Source organism: Enhydra lutris, unplaced genomic scaffold (assembly GCF_002288905.1).
Source record: "Enhydra lutris kenyoni isolate GAN:26980312 unplaced genomic scaffold, ASM228890v2 scaffoldscaffold63, whole genome shotgun sequence".
Taxonomy (NCBI): Eukaryota; Metazoa; Chordata; class Mammalia; order Carnivora; family Mustelidae; genus Enhydra; species Enhydra lutris.
This window is the reverse complement of record NW_019154147.1, coordinates 1,007,361-1,034,671: the sequence shown is the minus strand read 5'-3', so window position 1 is coordinate 1,034,671 and position 27,311 is coordinate 1,007,361. Positions and strand designations below refer to the sequence as shown.

General features: G+C 34.1%; 1 protein-coding gene across 4 annotated transcripts in view; it reads right to left on the bottom strand.

Annotated features, from left to right (window-relative positions):
* The window catches only part of LOC111158797 (EPH receptor A7), a 167,300-nt gene that overhangs the window by 23,515 nt on the left and 116,474 nt on the right, over positions 1–27,311 (bottom strand). For 3 of the 4 annotated variants that reach the window (XM_022521054.1, XM_022521055.1, XM_022521056.1), the window contains exons 6-7: positions 4,294–4,418; positions 1,484–1,667 (exon numbers count right to left, since the gene is read on the bottom strand). In XM_022521054.1, the coding sequence (XP_022376762.1) occupies positions 1,484–1,667; positions 4,294–4,418 (309 nt within the window). The remainder of the gene's footprint in view (positions 1–1,483; positions 1,668–4,293; positions 4,419–27,311) is intronic. The other variant, XM_022521057.1, reaches the window with a different exon arrangement.

The following is a 27,311-nucleotide window of genomic DNA, read 5'->3' as shown; positions in this document are numbered from 1 at the left end:
CTAAATTGAAAACTACTAGAACATATCTGATACAAGACCACTGAAATCTTCAAATGTTGATATCTTAATGTAAAACGCTTTAAAATTTTTGTGGCCACTGAATATATTTGAGGTTCTGAGAGTTACTGCTTAATTTAAAAACACAGCAAACCTAACAAGCATTTGCTGATCAAAGAGTATTTGTCAATTTGTCTTTTAAAAGACCTATAAAAATATTTTTCTGAAGTCAAAATAACTGATAAAAATTGTACTGATTTAAATTACTTGCAAATTTTAATTAAAAATTGAGGAAAGAAAATCACATAATATATTTTTTAATTCATCTGTTTAGAATTTTGTGGGAGGACTATACTGGCAAGATGATGAGGTAACAGCTGGGTAAACCTTGTGCCTAGCAGTAACATCGGAAGAAATCAAGAACTCCAAAATACAGAAACACACACTGATTCCTCAGGTAATGGAAGAAAAACCAGCATGGCACTCAAGCTGTTCTGGACTTAAACTCTGACAGTAAACCAGGGCATGCATTCCCACATACCTCTGCTTATTTGTGGTACCCTACAGACACATGCATTTTTGTTATATTCTGTGGAACTATAGAACAAACAAAATGATAAAGGGGATTCAAGATACTGGTGATGTTCAATTAATTAATTAATTTAAAGATTTTATTTATTTTTTGACAGAGAGATGGAGAGAGAGAGCACAAGTAGGCAGCACTGCAGGCAGAGGGAGAGGGAGAAGTGGGCTCCCCGCTGAGCAGGGAGCCTGATGCGGGGCTCAATCCCAGAACCCTGGGATCATGACCTGAGCTGAAGGCAGACGCTTAACAGACTGAGCTACCCAGTCACCCCATGTTGTTCAATTTTTAGGCTGAGTGGTTGATACAGAGATATTCATTTAATTATTATTCTTAATATTTCATGTATACTTTAAATATATTCTCTGGTATGCTTGAAATATTTTATAAAAGAAGAAACTGGGTGATAAAAATAAATATAACTTTTAAGATCTTTTCTCTGAACTGCAATTTTGGAAATCATTGCTAAAAATCAAGAGACTTAAATTAACACAGATTTTTATAGATCATCTTTCCCTGGCCCATCCTGTGTATATCCTGGCTTCCTTTTGGGGTTTCCACCTTTGATGGACACAACCAGAGTAATATTGTTTTGGATTCTATAAAAACAGCCTGTGTCAATATATAATTGAATAAGTCCGGTTTCTGTTTCTGACTTCATCTTTTCCCAAAAAACCCCAGTGCGCATTAAAAAGACATATAAATTATGAGATTTTAACATTGAGAAACAAAACAGCAAATTTTAAATTGTTATTCTATATAACATTTACAAAGTACATATTTATGCATATATATTCACCTTTAAATAGAAAAATAATCTTGAACCAAATCATCGCCCTCAATATTGGAAAAAAAATGTGACAGTTATAGAGAATAAGAATCCAAAGCAGAGGTGGTAATTACCTTCAAACATTTTACCTGTAGCTTCCTCTAGTGTAGCAACATCAAGTCTGGGACTGTAATTTCCATACCCAGCAGCAGTAAAAGCCCGAATCTGGAAAACATACACTGTTCCTGGCTTCAGGTTATTAATGGAAGCTGAAGTGGACTTGGTTTTTACTGTCGAATAGGTCCGTTCCCTTTGATCCTAGAAACAATATATTCAGGGAATATTTAATTGTAATTGCAACCAGGCAATCTGACAGCCAATTCTTGCAATTTATTTCAATTTGCTGCATTGTTTTTTATAAAGGGCTACATTGTACCCTGTGGAATATTGTAACATTGAGTTGTTTCTAAGATAATATAAAATGGAAATGTGAACACATGCCTTTGTTCTATAAATTTCAAAGAGAAATAATTTTGTTAAACCATTTATATGTTTTGAGCTTTTGCTTTGTTTGTAGAGGGCACAGTGGCAAGAACTATTTAGCCATAAATTTAATCAAATGTCTTGTTAACCAAAACCTGGGTATGCTTGTAAAATCTATGGTTTAATAGAGGTCTTCCCTTCATAATGTAGTCTTTTAATACTTTTCCTGAATGTTATTCAGCAAGCAAAAGGCCATATGCGAAAAATGAGGAAAGGTATTAAATCAAGAAATTTAGCTAATACCACCACCATACTGACATACCAATTGCTTTCATTAAAAACTACATTTCTCACAGAATAAAACCACTTTTACAAAACAGTATTTAATGGAATATGTTAAATTAAAACTATCAATATAAAAGTTAAAGCACTGTATAATTGATGGTTTGGCAATATTTTAAACATCACTTAGTTCAATTTTCCTCATTTTTCATGAAAACTGAGGCCTGCAGAGTTTAAAAATGTGTTTATCGTATATGCTAAGACTAAGAATGAAATAATTATAAAAATCCAAGAATATAAAAAACTCCATCAAAACAATATCCAAATGAATAAAAATTTAAAGCTTAATTGGAATGACTCTAATGGCTTTTTATTTAAAAAGCTATAAAAACTACATATCAAAATATACAACGTTAGTTTCTTATTTGTTCTATAATAAATAATGGTGTTCAACTATGTCTGACAATAAAACAATTCATTAAAATCTGAAAATGTCAGTTGGGTTGTTTGATTTGCCTTCATGCTATTTGCAAAAGTCTGAATAAATCTGTGCTTAACTGTATCTAGTGAAGCTGATTTTTGATTGTCTTAATTATAATCATTCATAAAAATGATTGTTGGTATTATAAATATATATTTATCTCAAATAAATGAACTAGGCATAACTGATATTAGATGACATAATGATATATAGAGACCACATGCTTTCATATGTTAGAATGCAATATATTATTCTGTTCTAATAATTGCCGACTTTGTAAGTTCAGCAAATGTAGATACATTCTGTTTTGTCATACAAAATAGAAAAGAAACTATTTGAACAAATTTATTCCAGACTAAGGATGTGCAAAATATTTCCTTGCACTGTGAGAAACTATACTGTCATTTACTACTTAACACATTTTTAAAATGTATTTCATTGCTTTTGAAATCTGATGAAATTTCAGAAGGGACCAACTATAAACTCTTAGAGCTCACTGGAAAACAGACATAACAAAACTAATAGTAAAAATAAAGATTCCTCAGAAACACATTTGACAGGGCAAGAACTGTATTTCCTGGTACACAAATAAGGTATTTAAAATGTAACTTTGGCCATGGAAGTCATGAATTAGTAATGAAAATAGTATGTAAAAATATTATAAATTTAATCTGAACATTGAAACTAATCTTAAACTGTTTTTTCTTCAAAGGGAAAAATGTATTTATTGCCAATGCACTGTATACATTTAAATTGTTCAGTCAAATAAATTCTGCCCCCAAGATTTTCCAAAGCTTGGGTCCTATTTTGAAATTCTGTCTAAATGGTTAAAATGGCTATGTATATTATAGAACTTCAGCTAACATACTGAAGTCAATAAGTAACACTTGTATTAATAATAACATTAATATCAATTACCAATATTCATATTAGTAATACTAATCATTTCTGTGTTTCAAACCTTGAACCAAGTCTTTCTGTGAAGTGGAGCCTATATAATAATTTGTGAACAGGGTGCCCACCCCCCTCCAAATAGGTCAGAAGTAAATGCACTCACACACTCAATTATACTACTATTTACTAAAACTCAGCCATTACGAAGATTAAAGGGCAGCATTTGGGTTTTAGCCATCCTATTTTTCATGGAGAAAGAAGTGTGAAGAAGTGCTAGATATGATTATTATGTCATACGTAGAACAAATTTCAGGAGGAATTTAAAGGAGCGGTACATCATCATCTGATTCTGAATTTTGGAGGAACTACACTATTTATCACGGAAAATGTTTTTATTTGTTCAAATTACTAAACTACTTGAGGCCACCATCATTATTAATGAAACCACATAAATAAAAGAAATCATTAAGGGCCCAAGCGGAGATCCTAAAAGAATCATTCTTCAAAAACGCGTTGAGCCGCGTGGCTCCACAGTACCAAAAAGTCCTACGTCTAATGATTATATCAAAAATTGAACAAATATACCCACTAATGGAATAGTCTCCTTTGTATAACCCAGAAACTTAATATACAGAAATCATAATTATAATGATGAACCTGAGATGGTTATTAAAAAGGGCTAAAATTAACTATGAATTTCAAAATAGCTCCAAATAGCTGGTATAATGACCAAGTTTAGTCTACAGTGCAGGAGGATGACAGGAGACACCTCGGCTGCACATTTCAGCTGCTCTTAGCACTTACTTTCTCGTAATACTTGATTTCATATTCCGTGATGACTCCATTGGGATGCTCTGGTTCCTGCCAGGAAAGCTCGACACTCCGCTGCAGCACCCTCTCCTTCATCACTCCGCTCACTTGCGAGGGAGCTGTTTGGACAAGACATGTCAATAAACAATGAGAAAATTCACTGGATGCCTCAAATCAAATGTCACAACTGATCAGTCCCATGCTGTGCCAGTTTCATTAAGGTAAAAGAAAGCACCTTTTCATAGCTCACAATTCAGAAGCTAATGAATATTCAAACAGGACCTTATTACTGTTCATAAACCTTAATAGAAATTTAAATTAAAGTGCAAACAGCAGAAGATAGCATTGTTCAAGTTAGTGAAAAATGGAAATGATGGGGCTGAGAATGACAATTAAGCAAATGAATGCTAATTAAGGCTACAAAATATGATTTCAGATTAATCTCCAGTGATAAACTAAGTCCAAATATTTACTTCACATGCGGTGGCGATATACTTTTTAAAATAAAAAAAACAGTTTAATACCGTGCAAGAATAAAATATATGGAATGGCTACTTTAGTCTCAATTAAAGGAACCACACTTTTTAAAAATGTTTTTATGTTTTAACTGTGTGTGTGTGTGTGTGCATGTGTGTGTGTGTGTGTATGTGTTCACACACACATAAGTGGTGACTGCTTTAGCGTTCTCGCATCTTGACCTAATGAAGTGTAAAAACTTTTTCCCAAGGTTAATTGGAATTCTTTGAGAATACACACACAGACACACACACACACACACACACACACACACACACACTGCTAGGCTCTTGCACATGTAATTTCTGTCTACGTAACCTAGGTTTCAAGCTTTGATAGAAGCAATTCAAGCTACAATTTTGCTCTCTCTTTCTATATAGATAATAATATGCTTAGAGTCCTTTCATTCTAATTAGTGGCATATACTCTTTTTGGTAGCTAAGACTGTGGTATGTAGGAAACTAATTTGCTCTGTCTAATTTGCTCGGTGATGATTAACTAGTTGTCTTCTCTGTCTACATGAGTAGCTGCACTGGCTTGGCTGAATTTCAGTGGGGTCATTATGTTTCATGTATCATGCTCTATCTCATTCTGTAAAATATTTTCAGGCTGTTAATTTAATTTTCAGATGTCCAAAATTGTTAATAATCCTGCTGACAGAAAAGCAATTATATGGGGCGAAAGCCGTTTAAGCAAGCTTCTGATGTTTATACCTTTGACTTTATTTTGTAACTTCTACTTCTTAATATTTTCTAGTATCAATGTCTAGGAAAAACATTTTTCACTTCTTTCTGGCTTGGCGATTTTGAGGGAAGGACATGGAAGATGCATGATTCCCATATTTCCTCTCATTTTACTAACAGAAGCGTAACTAGGGCAGATTAAGTGGAACAACTTTCCCTTTAGGGGGATGCAGCTGAAGTACTCAGCAGACTGTGTTTACAGACTAAATGTGTTTCTGATATGTTTCCAATGAAACAAATTTCTAATAAGAAGTCTTATTTTGCCATGACTTTTAAAACCTGAATCTATGCAGTGAAGAAGAATTTATTTCTAAAGTGATTTGTCTCTCCATCCAGAACATGCTTAGCATATTTCAGCCGCCTGGGGTGTTCAAGAGGCTGTGTCCTCAAGCCATAGCCTGGGGAAACAGAAACCCCAACGAATTCTGAGGTGAATCTATTTAGCAAATAATTTCCAGTAGTCCTTTTTTTTTTCAAGATTTTATTCATTTGACAGAGAGAGACACAACAAGAGAAGGAACACAAGCAGGGGGAGTGAGAGAGGGAGAAGCAGGCTTCCTGCTGAGCAGGGAACCCTATGCGGGGCTCTATCCGAGGACACCCCCCCCCCGCCCCGGGATCATGACCTGAGCCACAGGCAGACGCTTAATGACTGAGGCACCCAGGTGCCGCAATTTCCAATAGTCTGATTTACTTAAAATCATTCAGAAAAATCTATATTTAAACTTTAGTAAGAAACAGAATGCAGCACACATAAGAATACTGCAGTAGACAATACACGGAATTACTCAGTAAAACTGCTGATCTCTGATCTGGGTTTATGATATGATGTGTGCTATTTGGAAATACATTTGCTGGAAACAGAGAGTTAGGAGGTGCTGTCTAGGTCTCTTTCAAACAACACACCTAGCTTAATGCGATTTTCAGTGTAAAGCAAACTATATTACTTTACTTAGTCTCTATCCTAAATAGTAAGGTGAAGAGACACTGAATTCTCCAAGGTGTGGAGGAGACGTGGGGTATAGATGTACCTCATTTAGTTTCTGACACGTCGCAGCAAAATCTAAGTATAGAACAAGATTTGATTTCTGCAAGTTACACACTAAAATTATATTCATTATTTCATCCTGGAAAAGAACTTTTATCAATAAAATTATGGTAATTTGGGGGTTGGGAGAAAAAGATGTCAAAAAATACATTTGTAATATATGGTATTTTGAAACCCATATCACACCATTAACAATGACTTTTCCCTTTTGTACAAGGAGCCACATCTATAAATGGCTATACTCCTGATTTTCTGGAAATTTCCCTTTAAAAATGTGTCCCTTGCTGATACTATCTTGAGTCACACATTTAAGAGGTTCAGAGCTAGAAGTACTAGCACATGGCCCTTGAGAATAGGCAAAATGCAAGATAGGAAATATCTTTGTCTGTCTCATGTCCTTCAGATGCAACATTTTGTTACAGGAGAATTGACAATATTTTCCCTTGAGTTTCAATATCTTAGGCATAAGGATATATACCTTATAAACAAAAATCTGTAAGAGAGTTGGAGTCTAACAGAGTCATTATTTTCAGATAAACTTCTATGTAAAAGTAAAATTGAAGTGGCATGAAGTTCTTTAATCTTAAGACATAATGATTTCTATGCTTAATATAGTCGATCTAAATTAACCACATTGTAACAATTTCACCAATACACTCACTGTTACACCAAAATACCCAATTAACTACAATCTGAAGTCAATTTTGAAAAGAAATGTCTACAACTAAATTACATACACACTTAACAACCAATTAGGTGTTATGATATTTAAATTATATTTTTTATAATTAGCAAAGTGAAACAAAATCTACTGTAATCAGAATTGATGGAAGCTAATAAATAATAACCAATAATAATAAATTTCCTGGGGGTGCATGGGTGGTTCAGATGATTAAGCATCTGCGTTTGGCACAGGTCACAATCACAGGGTCCTGAGATCAAGCCCCACATTGGGCTCCCTACCTGGCTGGGAGCCTGCTTCTCCCTCTCCTTCTACTGCTCCCCCTGCTTGTGCTCTCTCACTCTCTCTGTCAAATAAATAAACAAAATCTTTAAAAAAAAAATTTCCTAAATTGGAAAATGTAGGAAAACAAATACCACATAGAGAGGAGGTTTTAAATGTAAAATTTTAGTAGGGTTTCTAACAAATGATTAACAGATTCATTTCTTACCTAACTTTCTAGCAATATTCAAATATAAGAATTGATTTCAACCAAAGAAACATGGAAGATTCTCACAACTTATTGGGGACATATATGGAGTCTTTACAATTGACAGTGAAAGATGATCTTAGAAAATTGAGAAAATGGTTTCTGTGGTTCAAGTGGAAAGAACAAAGTCAATGAAGTTGATGTGAAAGGAAGTCAGAAGTCTAATAACAGGTCAAAAGATAAAAATCTGAGGGCTGCAATTATTAGTTAGAAGGTTTTGAATTTAAAAATAATCACTAAGAATGGTGGTTTTATGTACAGATGTGAACCAATCAACATTTTATAGATTTTGAGCTTCAAGCACTCGTGTAAGATTTTTGATCTTAATCAATTTCTTTTTTTTTATTTTTTTTTATTTTTTTGATCTTAATCAATTTCTAATTAAAATCTAAATATAGCAGATATATTTAAGTTACAAGATGGAGAATATTCATAAGTCTCCATTTTTCCCCCCTAAAATATTAAATTTACCTACAGGTATGGAAAAAAAAAATTCCCTGCATGAAGTGGAGGAAAAAACAACTTAAAAACATTGTATAATAGGTGAACGGCCCTATACAGATGTCCATACTCTAATTCCTAGAACATGTGAATATGGAACATTACATAGCAAAACAGACACTGCAGATGTAATTAAGGTTATAGACTTTACAATAAGGATATTATCCTGGATCTTCACCAGTGGGCCCAATCTAATCATATCAGCCCTTAGGAGTAGAGACATTTCTCCAGCCAAGGTCAAAGAGATGTTATAGAAGGAGGAACCAGGGAGATCTGAAACATGAGAGGAAATCGACCTGCCATTACTGGAGCGGCCACATGGGAAACATGAGAAGATAAGGGAGTAGATTTTAAGATCTAAGACTGGCCCCAGTTGACAGAGGAAGGGAAATGGAGGCCATGACTCTACAAGTACAAAAGCCCCACATTCTGATAACAACATGAATGAACTTGGGACATACTTCCCCAGAGCCTCCAGGTAAGAGGCCAACCCTGCTGCACCCAGACTTCTGACCCATAGAACTAGAAGATAATAAATGAATGTTACTTTAAGAGTTTTGAGGTAGGTGGTTTCTTTTTTTTTTTTTTTTTTCTTTTACTTTCTTTCTTTTTTTCTATTTTTTTTTATGGTAGCAAGAGAAAACTAATACACATGGTAAAAACAAAACAAAACAAAACAAAAAAACAAAATGAAAATAGACTTACTGGAATTTTAATGAAATCTATGAAAAAAGGTTAGTGATAGGATAGTCTAATAATGTGATCTGTCAGACTTAATATTGAAATAGCATGGCATCAAGGAATTTTGATCTTAATTAGGACTCAAACTGCAAAATCTTATAAGAAATAATCTCCAATATACAGTAAAAGTAATATTTTCGTGTGTGTGTAATAGAACGCAAATGAAGCTCATGAACTTGATTTTGGATTGAAAAAGTGATTTATATATACTAGTTATTATTTTCATAACAGTTAAGTGTTCTCACTGAATTTCAATAAAGAATGGTGGGAAAAAAAATACTTGTATTTCTAAACAATACAGTGAGGTAAGATGGGTCAACAAGCATGAAGTGACTTTTACCATGCATCTCAAGTTGTTAAATCTATATTGATGGTTGTTAGATTTCCATTAGGTAAATACAAAAAGTGAAAATGAAGAAATTTTTAGAACATAGTCAAATGCAAATCTGACACTAATAGAATGATAGTCTTTACTTAATGCTTTATTTGCTATCCAGTATAGAAATCATTCTTTTTAAAGATTTTATTTATTTCTTTGACAGGGAAAGAGGGGGAGCACAAGCAAGCAGAGCTGCAGGCAGAGGGAGAGGGAGAAGCAGGCTTCCCACTGAGCAGAGAGCCCCACATGGGGCTCGATCCCAGGACCCTGGGACTATGACCTAAGCCAAAGGCAGAGGCTTAACCCACTGAGCTACCCAGGTGCCCCTGGAATTCATTTTTTAACAATCCTTTGAAATGACAAATGTGTATTCTTAGGAGTTTAGCATTTTATAATGCAAAATTTAACTTTCTTACTCTTCCCCACAGATGTTTCATTTTTACACTACAGGACAAATGTGTAAAAATATATAGAAATTTATTTCAAGAACAAACACTAGGACATAAGTACACATGATCCAATGGAGTATCATATAATGTATCAAATTCATTTTTTAGAGTATGTTAGAATACATAAAAATTCTAACATGTGGGGCACCTGGGTGGCTCATTCGGTTAAGTTTCCGACTCTTGATTTTGGCTCAGGTCATGATCTTAGGGTCCTGAGATTGAGGGCCCCTGTGGGGCTCCGCACTGAGCAGAGTGTCCCCATTTTAGGATGCTCTCCCTCTATTCCTCCCCCCACTCGTGTGTGCTCTCTCTCTCTCTCAAATAAATAAATATATAAATCTTTCAAAAAATTCTAACATGATTTCACTAAACTTCAACTCCCTGGGTGTGAAAAAAACAGGGTCACTAATAATATTATGAGCAATAAATATAAAATTTCATATGAAAGAAAAAGTGCAGGAACTAAAGGCAATTGAGTCTGCCGCAATTATGAACAATCCATTTGCAATAGAGGTCTGTCATATTCCTTTTGTTGGATAGAAGCATGATCTGCGGCCAAAACATCCAAGTATCATTCTGTAAGTAGTTGAAAAAAATCAGTGGAAAATGAATTGATCTTTTTCAAAATTAAATTACATACTTTGCATTGCTACCTATTTAATGCACCAATTAGGAAGATGATGTTTTACCCAAAATGTAAGATATACAATATAATAAATAAGATACATCAGAATGGATTTCTAAATGAATCTAAAAACAATTATTAAAAAGACAAATTCAGTAAGAGCTAAAAATAAGATCTGAAAGTTCTCTGAAAAAGTGAATATGATCTTGAACTAACAGCACAGGAAAAGAAAACATCCTGGATTGTAATCCAAGTCAAGTATATATGTAAGTCATGTTAATACATTTCCAGTAGAGTGAAAAAAATGCATAACCGGAACAACAAAAGTCACTTCTCCACTCTTTGAACAACTAAGAATGGCCTTGTTCTTTAAAGCAATAGTCACAATATCTTTATAAAAGTGATCTGACAAAACATTTTGCTGAGATGAGAATTTTCTTCTCTGTTATCATCAGATGATTAACAGCCAATTGTTTGCACATTTAATTAGTTACCATAGGAAGTAGCACTTCCTGGCAAAATCTCTATCTAAAATGCTGTAAGGGCAAGGAGGTGAGAGTTGTGGAGAAAGCTACTGTGGGTAATGGTTCTAAGCATATATTGGGACCCCTGCTAACTTCCAAAATGCTAATTGATGAGGGCTAATTTGTAATGTTCATATAATTACAATATGTAAAAAATGAAATATTATATAAACAGGAGGTATAAAACGGGATCCTTCCCAGAACTAACTGTACCATTCACATCAGTCATACCTACAAAGGAGTAACTAATAAATGATCACCTAATATAACAATTCAGAAAGGTTAAGGAACCCTTGATGTGAAGTCATACATTTTAACTATCTTTTTTTTTTTAAAGATTTTATTTATTTATTTGACAGACAGAAATCACAAGTAGGCAGAGAGGCAGGCAGAGAGAGAGGAGGAAGCAGGCTCCCCGCTGAGCAGAGAGCCCGATGTGGGGCTCGATCCCAGGACCCTGGGATCATGACCCGAGCCAAAGGCAGAGGCTTTAAACCACTGAGCCACCCAGGCGCCCCTTTAACTATCTTTTTAATCAATAGGTAACCAATAGGTACTATTTACTATTTAATCAATAGGTACTTTTTACTACAGATCTTTCTCAACTTATGATGGGGTTATGCCCAGATAAACCCAACTAAGTTTAAAATACTTAAGCTGAAAATGCATTAAATACATCTAACTAGCAAACACCACAGCTAAGCTTATCCTACCTTAAACGTGACCAGAATACTTAGATTAACCTACACTTGAGCAAAATCACCTAACACAAAGCCTATCCTATAACAAAGTATTGAGTATCTCATGCAATTTATTTAATACTATACTGAAAGTGAAAACAGAGTGGTTGTAAGCATATCAGTTGTTCACCCTTGCAACTGTTCGGGGCTGCTGACCAGCTTCACCGGAAAGGATCATACCACATATCACTAGACCAAGAAAACATCAAAATTCAGAATGCAAAATACCATTTCTAGGAACCATGTATCACTTTTGCAGCCTTGTAAAGTTAAAAAATCATAAGTCAAAAAATTATAAGTTGAACCATTACAAATTGGGGACCGCCTGTAGTTCAGTTCTATTTAACATGTATGTGTTTGGCATTTATTACATGCAAGGCACTGTAGCATTTCTATAAATACTTAGAGTTGACAATATTCACATAAGTAATATTCTTTGTATAATAGTACATGTGTATATGATCTTCTTCCTTCCGTACTACAGCCCTGTGAAGTAGGTTCTGTTCCATTTTATTGGTGGAAAAGCTGAGGGTTACAGAAATTAAGTAGCATCCACTCAAGGGCAGATTTGAGATTGAATTCCATGTTTTTAAGTTCTACTTCCTATCTGATTTTAGCTGCAGCATGATAATTCCAGGTGAGAACAGACACTAGGAGGAAAGCTGAGTGGTCATTCATTCATTCATTCATTGAGAATCCATGATGTGCCATAATGATGAGGGGACCTGCTCAGTACAACAATTCTAGAACCTGCAGGTACCAGAAGAGGTCAAACTGAGTAGAATTTTTTTTTTTTTTCTGAGTAGAGATTTTTTAAATTACTTTTTTTTTTTTTTTAAAAGGGCAAATTCATGTGTATGCTGCAAAATTCAAAAGGTATAAGGCTCCCTCTGAGTCTGGTCCCAGGTCACAGTTACCCTTCTCTAAAGCAACCGCTCTTAGCAGTTTCTTTGAAATATCTTTTTTTTAAAAATTTTACTTATTTATTTGACAGACAGAGATCACAAGTAGGCAGAGAGGCAGGCAGAGAGAGAGAGAGGGGGCAGCAGGCTCCCCCCTGAGCAGAGAGCCAGATGCGGGGCTCAATCCCAGGACCCTAAGATCATGACCTGAGCCGAAGGCAGGGTATTAACCCACTGAACCACCCAGGAGCCCCAGTTTTCTTTGAAATCTTTCCAGAAATAGTCTAGGTGTGTGCAAGTATATGCATTTTTTACATGAATGGCATTATTCTCATAGCACAGTTCAAAACCTTGATATTTTCACTTATACTTCATTTAAAAAATTATATTATTGAACACATGAGGATTCGCATAGCTCTTTCGTCAACTGTGTTTATAATACTATGATGTATTTGACCAGACCTTTATCAATAAACATGGGCCTTTCCCATCTGTTTCTCTTGTATATTATCCACAATGAAACTGCTGGTAAACTAGTATTTAATATGAATCCTCTAAGGAGAATAAAATATTTTAGAGCAGTCTAGTACCTGCTGGTGAAAAAAGGTGGGTGAGTTTATATGGACTGAATAGGCAAAGTGTGGCCATTGCTAAAACTCATTAGAGTCATTGCTTCATAAAAGGGAATGAGTAATAAATTTATTATCACTTAAGTGTTTGAGACAGTACCACTTTAGTGCAGACTACTTCCAAGTGCCGCTACAAGTCAGACGTCTATGAAGAGGTGAGGAATCTGTGTCAAATGGACATCTATGGCAGCAAGTACTTTTTTGTTATTGTTCAACTGACTTCTTTTTCTGAGCAAAACTTCCCTGATGAAAGAAGCTTTTCTTTTTCTTTGCAGGCTCCTTGATGATTTTCTTTCTGGGGCAAGCTACTTATCATATATTAGCATTCTGAGTAGCAGTGTCTTTTAAAATGCTATCTCTAGCATTAGTCTTAAGTATCCTTCACTGTTACACTAAAATGCCCAGAAGGTAAGATCACTCTAACAACAATGATATTGATTTCTGATGAGAGTTTCATTCATTTATAAATTCAACATAAAATTTTTCATGACCGAATATAGTATAAACAAAGAGTTGAAGGGACCACAAAGATGATGAGGCCAAAGTTCTCACTTTCAAGGAGATTTAAATGTAGAAAATGAGTTAAAATGTGAATATGCACATTTTGAATGCACAAGTAAATGTAATAGCTAGATGAGGTGTGAGCCAAGTGCCAGTAAATTCTTGGGAGGCAGTTGAGAGCAAACCACACAAAAACTTCCTGTTTCAAAAAAAAAAAAAAAAAAAAAGAAAGAAAAGAGAAAGAAAGAAAGAAAGAGAGAAAGAAAGAAAGGAAGAAGAGAAATCATTTTTAATTCACTGTTTGGTATAACTACATATTTAAACTAATTGTCAGGAATCTTGCCACCAAGTCTATAATCTGCAAGAGATAATTTTATATCAACTGAATAACTACAGAGCCAGATTCAAGACTGAACCCATGATCTCTCTCTAGTAGCCTCCACCCATAACTCACAACTTACTGAATCATTCTTCCTCTGCTTCAGCTAATACAGATTATTACTTTTTTTTCCCCCTAAAATACTATTTCCCTTGTTGGCAGTACTACATGACGTAACATTTAGTTATTTTGTAGTTTTTGAAAATCTCCCCTCCTACTCTGATGTTCCTTAAAGGCAGGAAAGTTACAGAAGCAGTAGAGTGTAGGAGTGAAGGGTATGGCCCCCGTGAACTAGTCTACTGGATTTGTTCATGGGTTCCATTGTTTATTTGCAAATTGTGCAACCTTGAACAAGGAACTGAACTTCTTCCCGGTGCCTCAGCTTTCTCAGCTTTAAAATAGCTATTACTGGATCGCATGCTTCACAAATAGAGTTGTTCTAGAAATTTCATATATAAATACATATTAAATACTTAAAACTATTCCTGGCACATGCTAAGAACTCAAAACAATGTATTATATATTATTATTTTGTCTGTACTGGATTTATGAGTGCCTGGGACTCATTTCAGAATGCTCTAAGGTCAAAGTCAGGCATACATATTTTTCAAAGGCTTCTCAGTTGAAGCTAATGTATAGCTGAGTTTGAGAACAATTCTTTTGCAGCTTTGGGAGGAACATAAATCGTCATTTCAAGGTGGGGTTCCAGGGCTCTCCATAATAAAAAATGCTGACAATAGTTACTTTTTTAAATATTATATTGAGAATTGTTATTCAATCTTTAAAATTTAGAAATGACCAATTTCTATAAGTTATACTATTTTATATGTACCAGCTAAGCAGAAATACATTAATGTTAAGTCATTTGGAAGTAATATATCCTTGAAAAAAATGAAATAACTACCAAAACAGGAAGGAAACCAATAACATGCATCTTTTTCAAAATATTGTAATATGTATTGAATTGAGAGCAAAGTACAGGTGAACCATCGTCTTCTATTTTGAGTGGTAAGAGAGCAAATATTTTGAAGGATAGTGTTTAAAAACCACTGTTGCATGTGGTCTATCATATAATCTGGCTCCATTTCTACTTTTTCCATGAATCCACAGATAGCTAAAGACTACATTATTTATAAGGCCAACAATGTGACTATGGCCTACAACCATACATTTTTAATAATGAAAATGAACCCTTAAATAGAATAAAAGATATGTGTGTGTGTATAAATATACACATTTATGTATATATGTATACATTTGTTAATAAATATATACACACACACATTTGTCATTTGTTAATGACCAAAACCTCCCTTACATGTCATCAAAGTAACATTTCAATTTTCTTTGGTCTTGGAACATGTTTTATTATAAATGAAGAAAGAATTGTATTGTACTTCAATCACAATAATGTTGTAATATCTGTTGACAATTTTTGAAATATTAATTTAGTCCAAATGCTTATGTTATGAATATCTTTAATTATAATATGCATAGCTATCTAAATTCCTTATAACATGAATATTCTATTAATTGATTTTAAAGAATGTCTAAGTTATTTTGTATTTGATATTTGCATTTAATTACTCTCTATTGCCTTACAATATATAAATGACTATAATCCCTTCTTTGGATAAATTTAATTTATACACTATTACATATATCATGAAATGATATGAATATTCTTAAATTATGTAATAATATATAATAATATTTCATATACATTCATGTAGGTGTAAATTTGTGGCTAAGAAAACTTAATAGTTTCTCTCCTAAATATCTACACAATGTTTAAAATATTGTTCAGTATATTATAACAATATTCTGGAAACTCCACAGATTTGGTTTATTTTTCAGAAGCAGCAAAGCATGTATTTAAACATGTAAGATGTTTACTAATAGGAACAGTATCAATAAGAAGAATACTAAAGAAAGAGGAAATAAGAGTTTTACCTTAAAGCAGTGTGTTAGTTATATACTTTCAGAAAAAAATCATATTTTCCATTAGAATAAAATTGCATTACTGACTGCCACTGTGTTCTTACTATGTGACTCCACTGGATTTAGATCTTCCAAACCCTTTTCCAGGATACCATTATTTTTCAGTATTGTAAAATCAACACAATGTATTGCTACCAAAATTTTAAATAAATTTAAAAAAGAGAATAACAAGTGAGTGTTCATCGCATGTGACAATAGAGTTTCATAAAAATGTTTCACATATGAGTGTTCATATGTACATGTGAATGTACCAAATTAGAGATATACAATGTGCGTCTGTGAATTACTATCAATAAATATATCAAATTTTTTGGAAAGTCAATTCATTATATAATATATAATTGAGGGTGTATCCACTTACAGAATGAGATATATATATATATTTAAAGTCATACAATACAAAACCTAAGGCGGCAAATATAAGATTGACAGTTCCATATTACACCGTTCTTTTACTCTATCTCAAGGTTCTTGTTAATGATTGAAGAGAATGACCAATTCCAATTTATTCTGGCTGCTATCAATTTCGTACTTTCCTACTTTTTCTTTTTACTCTCTTTCCTCTGCATCTTCTAATCTGGTATGAATTGTTTTTGACTCTATTTTTCTCTAGACCAAAAACTTCTATCTATACAAACCATCCTACTTTCTAGAATACTATCTAACAGTTTTATTTTTGCAGAAATTGTTCCCCATGTGTGGCTTTGTTCTTTTTATTTTTTACTTTTTTCCCCAAATCATCACTCTTGGTGGTGTTTCTTACAGTTAATTTTGATTTTAATTTTAATCCCGTTTTATTATAAGTTGAATTATTCAAGAAAGAGAAAAAATAATGGAAGGTAAAAGGAAGGAAGCAGCTCAGGATAAGGAAGAGGAGAACAAAAAGAATCTAACCTAAAGTATCTCAAAACTCGCTAAAACTACTTCATTTAAAATGTATAAATGTAAAATTTTATCATCTCAATTTCTCTAGGTATTCTGAATATATTTTCTCTCCAACGTGCATAAACTTAACAAATTCATATTGCTTAATGCTAAGTTCTCAATACCAGTCATGATTTATTAGTTGGCTTCAAGAATTTACCATAAGTGAAGCACTTTGTTTAATAGAGCCTGCTAAATACATTTCAACTATCATTGCAGCTTGTATTTTAAAGTGGCTGTCTCACAGTGTATAAGCTACTGCCTAGGAAGTTAGGCATAAATGAAAACTTCATTAAATTCCCTAAACCTGTATGATGCCAATGGTGCAATGTGGCATTAATTTACTAATTAATATGATGCCAATGGTGCAATGTGGCATTAATTTACTAAGTAATATTTTAGTTTCAAGAGAAAATTAATGCAGTTTACTATAGTGGCCAATTAATAACCAAGGAGTCACTTTTATGCACTGGGAAAATCCAGCTTATAATGAATAGTTCTAAGCAGGGAGAGTTACCGATTCATGAATGTTTGGTTCCAAACATTAATTTGAGGTTTAGTTGTTTGTAATTTGGACTTTATTTCTCTTAGAAACAATACTATATGTAGCATTTTGATTGCCAGGTTGGTGCACAAACTCATATTTGACCCCAAATATTGTATACTGGTTCAGAAAATAAGTTTTAACAATCCTGCTGTAATACGAGGAACTCGTATTAAACAGGAAAACCAATACAATGAATAAAAGGTGTTTGTAATTACTACTGAACAAGGTGCTCAATACAAGAATTCAGATCTTCCCAAATCCTCCTAAAATCCTGATGTCCCTTAGCCAGAGACAGAGACTGGTCAATTTCTGCTTGCTTTCTGCTTCTCCCCTCTTCTTGCCACATATGGAGTTTTTACTTCATTGCTACATACTATCCAGCTACCAAGAAATTACCATGTCAGTAACTAACTAGAACATAAACACAATTAAGAAAACATCTTCACTTTTACCTTTTATCAGTTGGAAGAGGGGTCAGTGGTCATGAGCCAAATCTGGCTAGTCAACTGTTTTTACAAATAAATAATTGGAACATAACTGCATTTATCTGTTTATATATTGTCTCTGGTTTCTCTCGCGCTAAAATATCAAAGATGAGGAATTGCAACAGAGAAAATATGGCCTGTAAAATGCAAAATATTTATTATTTATCCAGGACTTTTCAGAAAAAGTTTGTGTACCCCTGACTTGGAGTCTGTTTGGCTGCAAGTAGGAATAATAAATAAATAAATAAATAAACAAACAGTGCTTTAAGGTTTTTGTTTTCCTCCTGAAAAAAGAAATAATATTTTTTGTAAATGGGCAGTTGCTATATTTCATTCAGTGGCTCCAGGATTTAAAGATAATACTTGTGGCCTTTCCCTCATGACGGCAATATGCGGTTGCTGTTGCTACTACAGCTCTCACATCCACGATGCTGGCACATAATAAAAAGGAAATGTGGAATGCTCATGATCTAAATAAGGAAAGCCAACTTTCCCAGCAAGCTCTAAGAATCTTCTGTTTATATCTCATTCATCTCCTTTCTTAGACTGGAAATGAATTTTTAAAATTTAAGTTGGGTGTCCTGTTGCCCTAAAAAATAATAATAGTAATAATAAAGAAAGAAGTGGATATTAAAGAGGAAACTCGCAGTGTCTGCCACCATCATCTTCCCCATAGCAGAGGAGAGGGAGAGTATCCCCTTGATTCCCAACCCTCCCCCCAACCTCCTCAATGAGTTTCTCTTCTGAATATAGAACAGTAAGGACCAAGGGAAGTCATTCAGATTCCTAAATGAAGGCACTAGATATGTACGAAAAGTAAGGTTATGTAAACTAGGTCTTGGTGAGAGATTTACGACACTACTAAGTCCTTATCTGTTACATTTAAGAGTAAGGTAGGAAAAATTTTTTTTCCTTATTTGGCTGCATCAGGGAGTTATTTCAGGTATGGTTTTTTCCCTGTAGGACCAGAAAGTTGTAGGAAACATGAACAGAGCAACAGAAGGTCTGAAAAGGTTATATCAGGTGATTTTAAGACATTTACTAGACAGCATGAATATTTATGTTAACTAACATAAATATAGAAACTTTTATAAAAACATCTTTCAATGACATTATTTCACTTAACCATTTTATACTTGAGAAATTCCTATGTGAAAAAGAGGGTCTCACACTGATTCATAGTACTAGCAGGAAACACTCCACCATCCATATTTTAGGCAGTTAGTATATGCAAATAAACAGATAAATTTATTATGTTACAAATGACCCATTCTTTTTATATAACCAATCTCTTTCTCTCCATTAGATTTTTCCTAACAGATTTTATATCAACTCAATCTTCTCCCACAAAAATATAATTGTTTCTCAAGCCTATGTTTCCTTTCCATCTGCTGAGGAGTCTCTCTTCTTCCCATTACACACAAACATGTCAAAAAAAAAAAAAAAAAAGGTTGTCTAGGTTGTTTTTCTCCATTTCTTCAACTTCCATTCATGCTCCAGTCTTCTGCAGACTGGTTTCAGTCTACCTCATTTGATCCAGTGAGCTGCTGATAAGGCCATCTAACCACACTAAAGTACTGTTCTCAGTCCTCATTTTTCTTGGATTCTTGATAACATTAATATTGTTAAACTTTCTCTCCTTTCTCCTTGGCTTCCATGACATACTCTTTTAGATTCTCTGTGTGGCCAATTCTTTTATTTATCCTTTGCAAGCCCCTTCTCCTCAAAAAAGTTCAAATTTCCTCAAGGTTGCATAAAATGAAGCTCATTTTCATTAGTCATTATGGAAATGCAAATTAAAACCACATTAAGATATCACTTAATACCAATGAGAATACCTACAATCAAAAGACAGATGATAACAAGTATTGACAAGGATGTGGAAAAACAAGATCTTATATATCGTTGGTGGAAATGTAAAATGGAGCAGCTACTTTGGAAAAGGAGTTTGGTAATTTTTAAAGAGTTAAATATAAAGTTACCTTATGGCCCAGTAATTCCACTCTTAGTTGTCTACCCAGGAGAATACATAGGTCTACATGAATTCTTTTTTTTTTTTAATTTTGAGTTTTGAGGATAGTTTTTTTGTTTGTTTTTTAAGATTTTACTTATTTATTTGACAGACAGAGGTCACAAGTAGGCAAAGAGGCAGGTATGCAGAGAGAGGAGGAAGCAGGCTCCCTGCTGAGCAGAGAGCCAGATGCGGGGCTCGTTCCCAGAACCCTGAGATCATGACCTGAGCTGAAGGCAGAGGCTTAACCCACTGAGCCACCCAGGTGCCCCTCTACATGAATTCTTAACCTAACTGTCCACAACAGCATTATTCACGATATTTAAAAAAAGAAAAAAAAAAAGAGAAAAGAAAAAAGGAAACAACCTAAAGGTCCATCAACTGATGAGCAGATAAAATAGAATATATACAAGGAATCAGTATTGATCTATAAAAATGAATGGACCTGCCAAATGGGACAACATGGATGAACCTCAAAACACAGTATGCTAATGAAAAAATCCAATTTTCCCAACACCATTTGTTGAAGATGCATAAGATCCACATTGTATGATTCTGTCACATGAAATGTTTAGCAAGATGATACTATATAGACAAAAAACAGATCAGTATTTGGTTAGGTCTATGAGATAGGAATGCAGAGAGGCTATAAATGGGCATGGTGGCTCTTTTTGGGATAACAGAAATGTTTTAATACTGGATTATGGTGATGGTTAAACAACTCCATAAATTTTCTAAAAATCATTGAATTATACACTTGAAGTATGTGAATTTTGTTGTATATAAATTGTATCTAATGAAAGCTGTTAAAAACTGGCTTTTCATGGCTTCTAGAATAAGAACCAAAATTCCTAACATGACTTACTCTCCATCTATCTTTCCAGCCTCACCATGTTTAATCTCCCCTCCTTCTCTGCATCTGGTACTCCACTTTATCCCTCAGCTTCTTCAAACTCCTTTTTGCACTGAGTTAAAACATCATTCTGATTGTTCCTCTTAGAGTACCTTTCCCAACTTCTCCTTTCCTCTCTGATACAACCCAATCTATTACGTGTTCTCCTAGAATTAGGAAATCTCCCATTACAGCACTTTAGAGCTGTAAACTGACATGTGTTTGTAGGATTATTTGATGAATGTCTGTTTCCCCCATTAAACTATAATCCATAAGGTTGGGAGGTCATGGTTGGTTTTGCTAACCAGTATGTTTCCACTATTTATCCCAGTCTTTAGGTATCCATTAAATTTTGGTTTAATGAAGAAACAACTCTAAATTATCTAAAATTTTCCTCTAGGAAGCAAATTATTTTTTAACTTCCAGTTTAGTTCTTTCAAATTATAGTGCTAAAATATCTCAGAGAACTTTGTGATGTAGTATGTATACCTTAAGATCAGACTTCATTTTTTTTTGACTACTGCTTGCAATGTGTATTGCAATTCTTTAAGGAAAAAAAAATCACAAAATTTCAAATGATTTTTAAAAAGAAATAAATTAGTGATACCAATCTATGTTAATTAGGATAACTTAAAAGAGCAATTAATTTTTAGTAATTTTCAGTATATCACTATGACAAATTTTGATACCAATGAATTCAAACTATTAATTCAACTAGTTAAACTAATAGCTTTTAAAATTACCTAGCATAATTTTGCTTATAGTATTCTGGGGCTTTATTTTCTTTTATTAAAAAAAATTTCCACATGCAACCAAGTTCTCTCATTTTCTCTTGTTCTATGTGCCTGCATGGGATTTTGGAGATCAAGTAGGACATATAAAATCATTGGTTATATATAATACACTTGTTGATAAAATAAAGCCCATCAAAATGAAACTAACATAACATTGTGTGTCAACTATATGTCAATTTAAAAATTAGTAATAAGGGGCACCTGGATGGCTCAGTCAGTTAAGGATCTGACTCTTGCTTTTGGTGCAGTTCATGACTTCAGGGTCCCGAGGTCAAGTGCCAAGTTGGGCTCCATGTTCAGCAGGAACCTGCTTAAGATTCTCTCCTTCTCTCTCTCTGCCCCTTCCCCCACTCTCTTGCTCAAATAATACATAAAATCTTAAAAAAATAGTAATAAGGGGCACCTGGGTGGCTCAGTGGATTAAGCCTCTGCCTTTGGCTCAGGTCATGATCTCAGGGTCCTGGGATCGAGCCCCACATTGGGCTCTCTGCTTGGCAGGGAGTCTGCTGCCCCCTCTCTCTGCCTGCCTCTCGGCCTACTTGTGATCTCTGTCAAATAAATTAAAAAATATAAAAAAAATAGTAATAAGAAAAAAATGCTAGTTTCAATTCCCTGAATTTTTATTTAAATGGTTATTATAATGATGGATTTTAGTTTATACCTATTCTATTATTTTTTATCAAAAATGATATATATTTTTTATTTATAAAACCTATCTTAATATTTATTCTAAGAATATTCCATGTAATAGAATACAGTCCTTCATTTATAGTTTCTAAACATAAAGTCATAAAAATGACTATTAAATGTTATATACATGAATATGTACAAATATGTATACACACACACACACACACACACACACACACACACACATTGATACTTATATAAACTTTTCTTCATATTTGTAGTTAGCAATTTATGTCCAACATAATACTATGGCTAATTTCCTTCATGTGTGACTACAGAAAGGTATTGTGAAATAAAAGATTTATACATTCTTAAAGATATTTTCCATTTGTGTAAGACATTCTCAGAAATTTTATTGGCTGAGATCTTCTAAAAATAACCTCCATATTTAAAAAAGGTATGGAATTTATAACACTTCAATTCCCTGTATAAAAAAGAGTTAACACATGAGAAATAGCATTAGATGTTCCTCAGTTCTGTGGGTCAATCTGCCAGGTTTAATTTTAAGGGACTATTGTCACCATGGTTCAATTTTGTTAACAAAATTCTGATCTAAAATTTGGCTCTGGAATAGAAAAAAATTTCTTCCCCCCTTCCTCTTCTCCTCCTTTTCCTCCTTCTTCCATCTCTCTCCTCTCAGTTTTATTTTTAGGTTAATTATTCATTTTTATATCTCTTTCACCTTAAATCAGTAGACTATTCACAAACTGCTTTTGTTCTTGAGATGCAAACTAGTGAAGGGGCTTGAGCACTTCCCATTACACATTCACATAACAATATTATCTCACTCAGTGTCACAGCAAGGCTCCTCAGGATCCCCACTGTCCAGGCAGTTTAAAATTAGAGTTTTGGCAGAAAGTTACATGAATGATTCATTAAAGATAATTCTACTTCCTGGTTAATAGAAATCTGATTCATCATTATCATCAAACAAAACGAAACAAAAACTACAACTGCAGGCAATGACTAGGACATTGAAATATATCACAATTGTGTTGCAAATAGTACCCTGCTGATGTTCACTTAATATTTGCAATTCTCTGGACCACAAGTGTTTAACTCCTTTTTAAAATGTGCACATTTTCTATTTTGTCCACTAATAAAATTTGCCCAGTGGTACACTTCTCTGGAAAACTCCATCAGATCTCTGAATACATTACTTATTTTTGTTCTAAATTGCCTTGGATGGCAAACAGAAGCAGTTGTGTAACGTATTTTATGCTACTTATCAATGAAAAATGAAAGGCAGATTCTGTATGGTTTGTACTTACTAAGAAATTACTTTGAATAGAAGTTCCTTCCATAGTATTTTAAGATAAGAATTTTTGATCTGCCTCTCTCTTTAAGAAACGGTGTCCTAACTATAGAGAACAAAGTTAGTGGTCACCAGAGGGGAGGAGGATGGCGGGGAGGGGTGAAATAGATGATGGGGATTAAGGTGAGCACTTGCTGTGATGAGAACAGGGTGCTGTATGGAAGTGCTGAATACTGTGCTTGTACAGTTGTTGCATACTGTACACCCGAAACAAATTTTACACTGTATGTTAACTAATGAATTGAAGTAAAAATTTTAAAAAATAAAAATAAAAACTTTTGAATTGAACAGAAGTCTAGTGTTTTTATGGTTTGGGAGTGGTGAGGACACACACACGTGCACACATATACACACACGTACCTATGTCCACATGCATGCAAAAAAATATAACTCCATTATGTCCCAAAGTTAGAAGAAAAACTATTTTCATATCAGTCTAGGTAAAATTTGCTTTCCCATGCTTGAAATTCACTCCACCACCACAACTACAATTGTTTATTTTTTATATGTATATATGGGTACTTAGAGGAAACAGAAGGAAAAAGCATTGCTAATGATGCCACCTCCAACTTCACAAGCTTTGATGTCACACAGAAAATATTCCATCCCAGATTTGCCGTTTACTAGTTATACCATCTTGCTCAAGTTGCTAAATTGCTCTGATTCACACACTTTTCATCTGCAAAATGGGAATAGAAAGTATTGCAATGATTTAGAAAGACAATGAATATAAGTCGCTTAGCACAGTACTTAGCAATTAACAATGTTTCAATAAATGTTAGTATTATTAGGAAAGCAATTAAAGGGGAAATAAATGTCAAATGATGTTTTACAAAGCAACAAATCAAGAAATATTTCTTGGGCGCCTGGGTGGCTCAGTGGGTTAAGCCGCTGCCTTCGGCTCGGGTCATGATCTCAGGGTCCTGGGATCGAGTCCTGCATTGGGCTCTCTGCTCGGCGGGGAGCCTGCTTCCCTCTCTCTCTCTCTCTGCCTGCCTCTCTGTCTACTTGTGATCTCTCTCTGTCAAATAAATAAATAAAATCTTTAAAAAAAAAAAAAAGAAATATTTCTTACTTAGTTCATTTACATTATTTGCATTTGTTTTGATGTAAACTGGCATTTTAAAATTTAACAAATATTTTAAATGCAATATATTTGGAACTCTGAACATTTCAAGTCCACAAGGATATATCATATTTCGGCATCTGCTAAAGTGCAGAGCTGGACTGTCTTACTTAATTATTATGTCCTACCTAATTTATTTTATTTTGAACGTGACTTGGCAAATGCTCTACAAAATTTGAAATCATCCATCCAAATCTATTCTAACATAAGAATGACATTATGTTAAACTCTGGATATTAATAATAAACTGTAATATTTTCTGATTATAGGGATTTTTTTGCTAATATGTTGGTTTGTTAATGTAACTGATTTTGAAATATGACCTTAACACTTTTTATAACATTATTATAACCTTTTAAAACATATTTTGATATGTTATTTTGATACTTTGAAGTGCTTTTAATAAATTCCAATTAAGAGTCACAATGTTTAGTACCAGCTGTGTCACTGTGGACACATTTCATTACATCGTGCCTCAGTTTTCTCACCTCTCAAATGGAGATAATATTGAGCTTTAAGATAATACTGAACTACTGAAAGCATAAACTGAGAAAAGATGGGAAGTGCTTCACATACGAAGTATAGAGTAGATGGTAGCTGTCATAACATTAGCACAGCATCCAAGGTCTGTCATGGTTGGCCTCTGTTTACTCCTCCAGCACCATTACCCAATATTTCCTTCCATATGTCAGAATTGGAAAATGCCTCCAAGTTTCTTTAAAAGGAAAATCTCTCTCTCTATTTTTTGAACAGTTCATGCTATTTCATTCCTCCATAGTTAATGGCTGCCTGATTTCCTCTACATGGAAATCCTCATACCCTAGCCTGCTGCCAACCTCCTGCTCACAACTTCAAGACAACTCAAGGCTCAGCTTCTCCATACTTGGTGTACACCTCATCTAGTGTAACTACCTGTTCATACGCCTTCCTCCTTTAGAGAAAATGAGATCCCCCGGTGTAGGGACATCCCTGACACCGTACAGTACCAGACACAAAGGACCCACTTCATACATGTTTGTGGAACAGACAGTACGTTTTTTTCCCCTCGCATTTGGACAAGTAAAGTATCTACTTAAAGAAGCTCTAAATCAATTTGTCGTGTGAATACAACAATATTCACATCTCTATTTTCAAGGCTGTCTGCTATTGTTGATATCAGCTGAGCATTTTAAGTATCTGTGTCTAGACTGAACACACTCATTAGATAACAATAGCAGATATACTTCTTATTGAAAACTGCTGATTTAAGAAAAGGCAGGGAAAAATGCTGGACTCTTGTTTGTACTGAAAGGTTTTCTTTGTTCTTCAGTTAAGTTGCCAAATGACAAAGCTGACCCTGATAAAGGGTTATGGAGTACAACTGTATTATGTTATAAATGCCTATTGCTTTGGATCAATATCCCAGAAATTCCCTGCTGTGTTTACAAGCCCAGCATACTAAAGTGGGCATAAATAAATCATGTATTTTACACTAAAAATAACCTACAGAGAAGCAACTTAACTTCCTCAAACTTTCGTTCTGTAGTATAAAAATAACAAAATCCTTACAACTTCTGTAAACGTTAAGTAGGCAGGCAAACAGTCCATGCAACCCCAGATACAGGAGTGGATTAATAGTGTAGAGGTATTTCAGTAAAATCTATGCTTTTGCCAATGCTCCATTCCTAATCATTCGCTCCCATTTTAGGACAAATATCAGCTCTTTATAATTTGCTGATCTATGGGAGCAAAGAGAGTGATGATGTTATCCTTTTGGTTAGAATTATTTGTAAGTCATACAGGTGAAAGAATAATCCTGGATCTTGCAAAATTGCAAAAGAATGGTAAATCGTTTTTTCCTGGAGTGCCTAGGTGGCTCAGTGGGTTAAAGCCTCTGCCTTCGGCTCAGGTCATGATCCCAGGGTCCTGGGATCAAGCCCAGCATCTGGCTCTCTGCTCAGCAGGGAGCCTTCTCCCCCCACCCCCGCCTGCCTCTCCGCCTACTTGTGATCTCTGTCAAATAAATAAATAAAATCTTAAAAAAATAGTTATTTCCTAATAAGTTGGAGATTATTAAAAATATTGATAAAATAAATATTGATAAAATAGACACACTTAAGTATTAAATTACTCAAAAACGACATGTAGAAAACACTATGCAAAGCCATACATGATGCACACACAATGATTTTTGTTCTTCATAATTTAGTTTTAAAAATATTTGATCTGTTTTTAAATTCATTTGCACATATGGTTTTATTTTTTATTTAAAACACTCAATTTTGCTGTAACTTAAGAAGGATAGTTTAGAATACTTTGCTATCGCACTATCATGACATTATTAAGACATTCTGCAATAT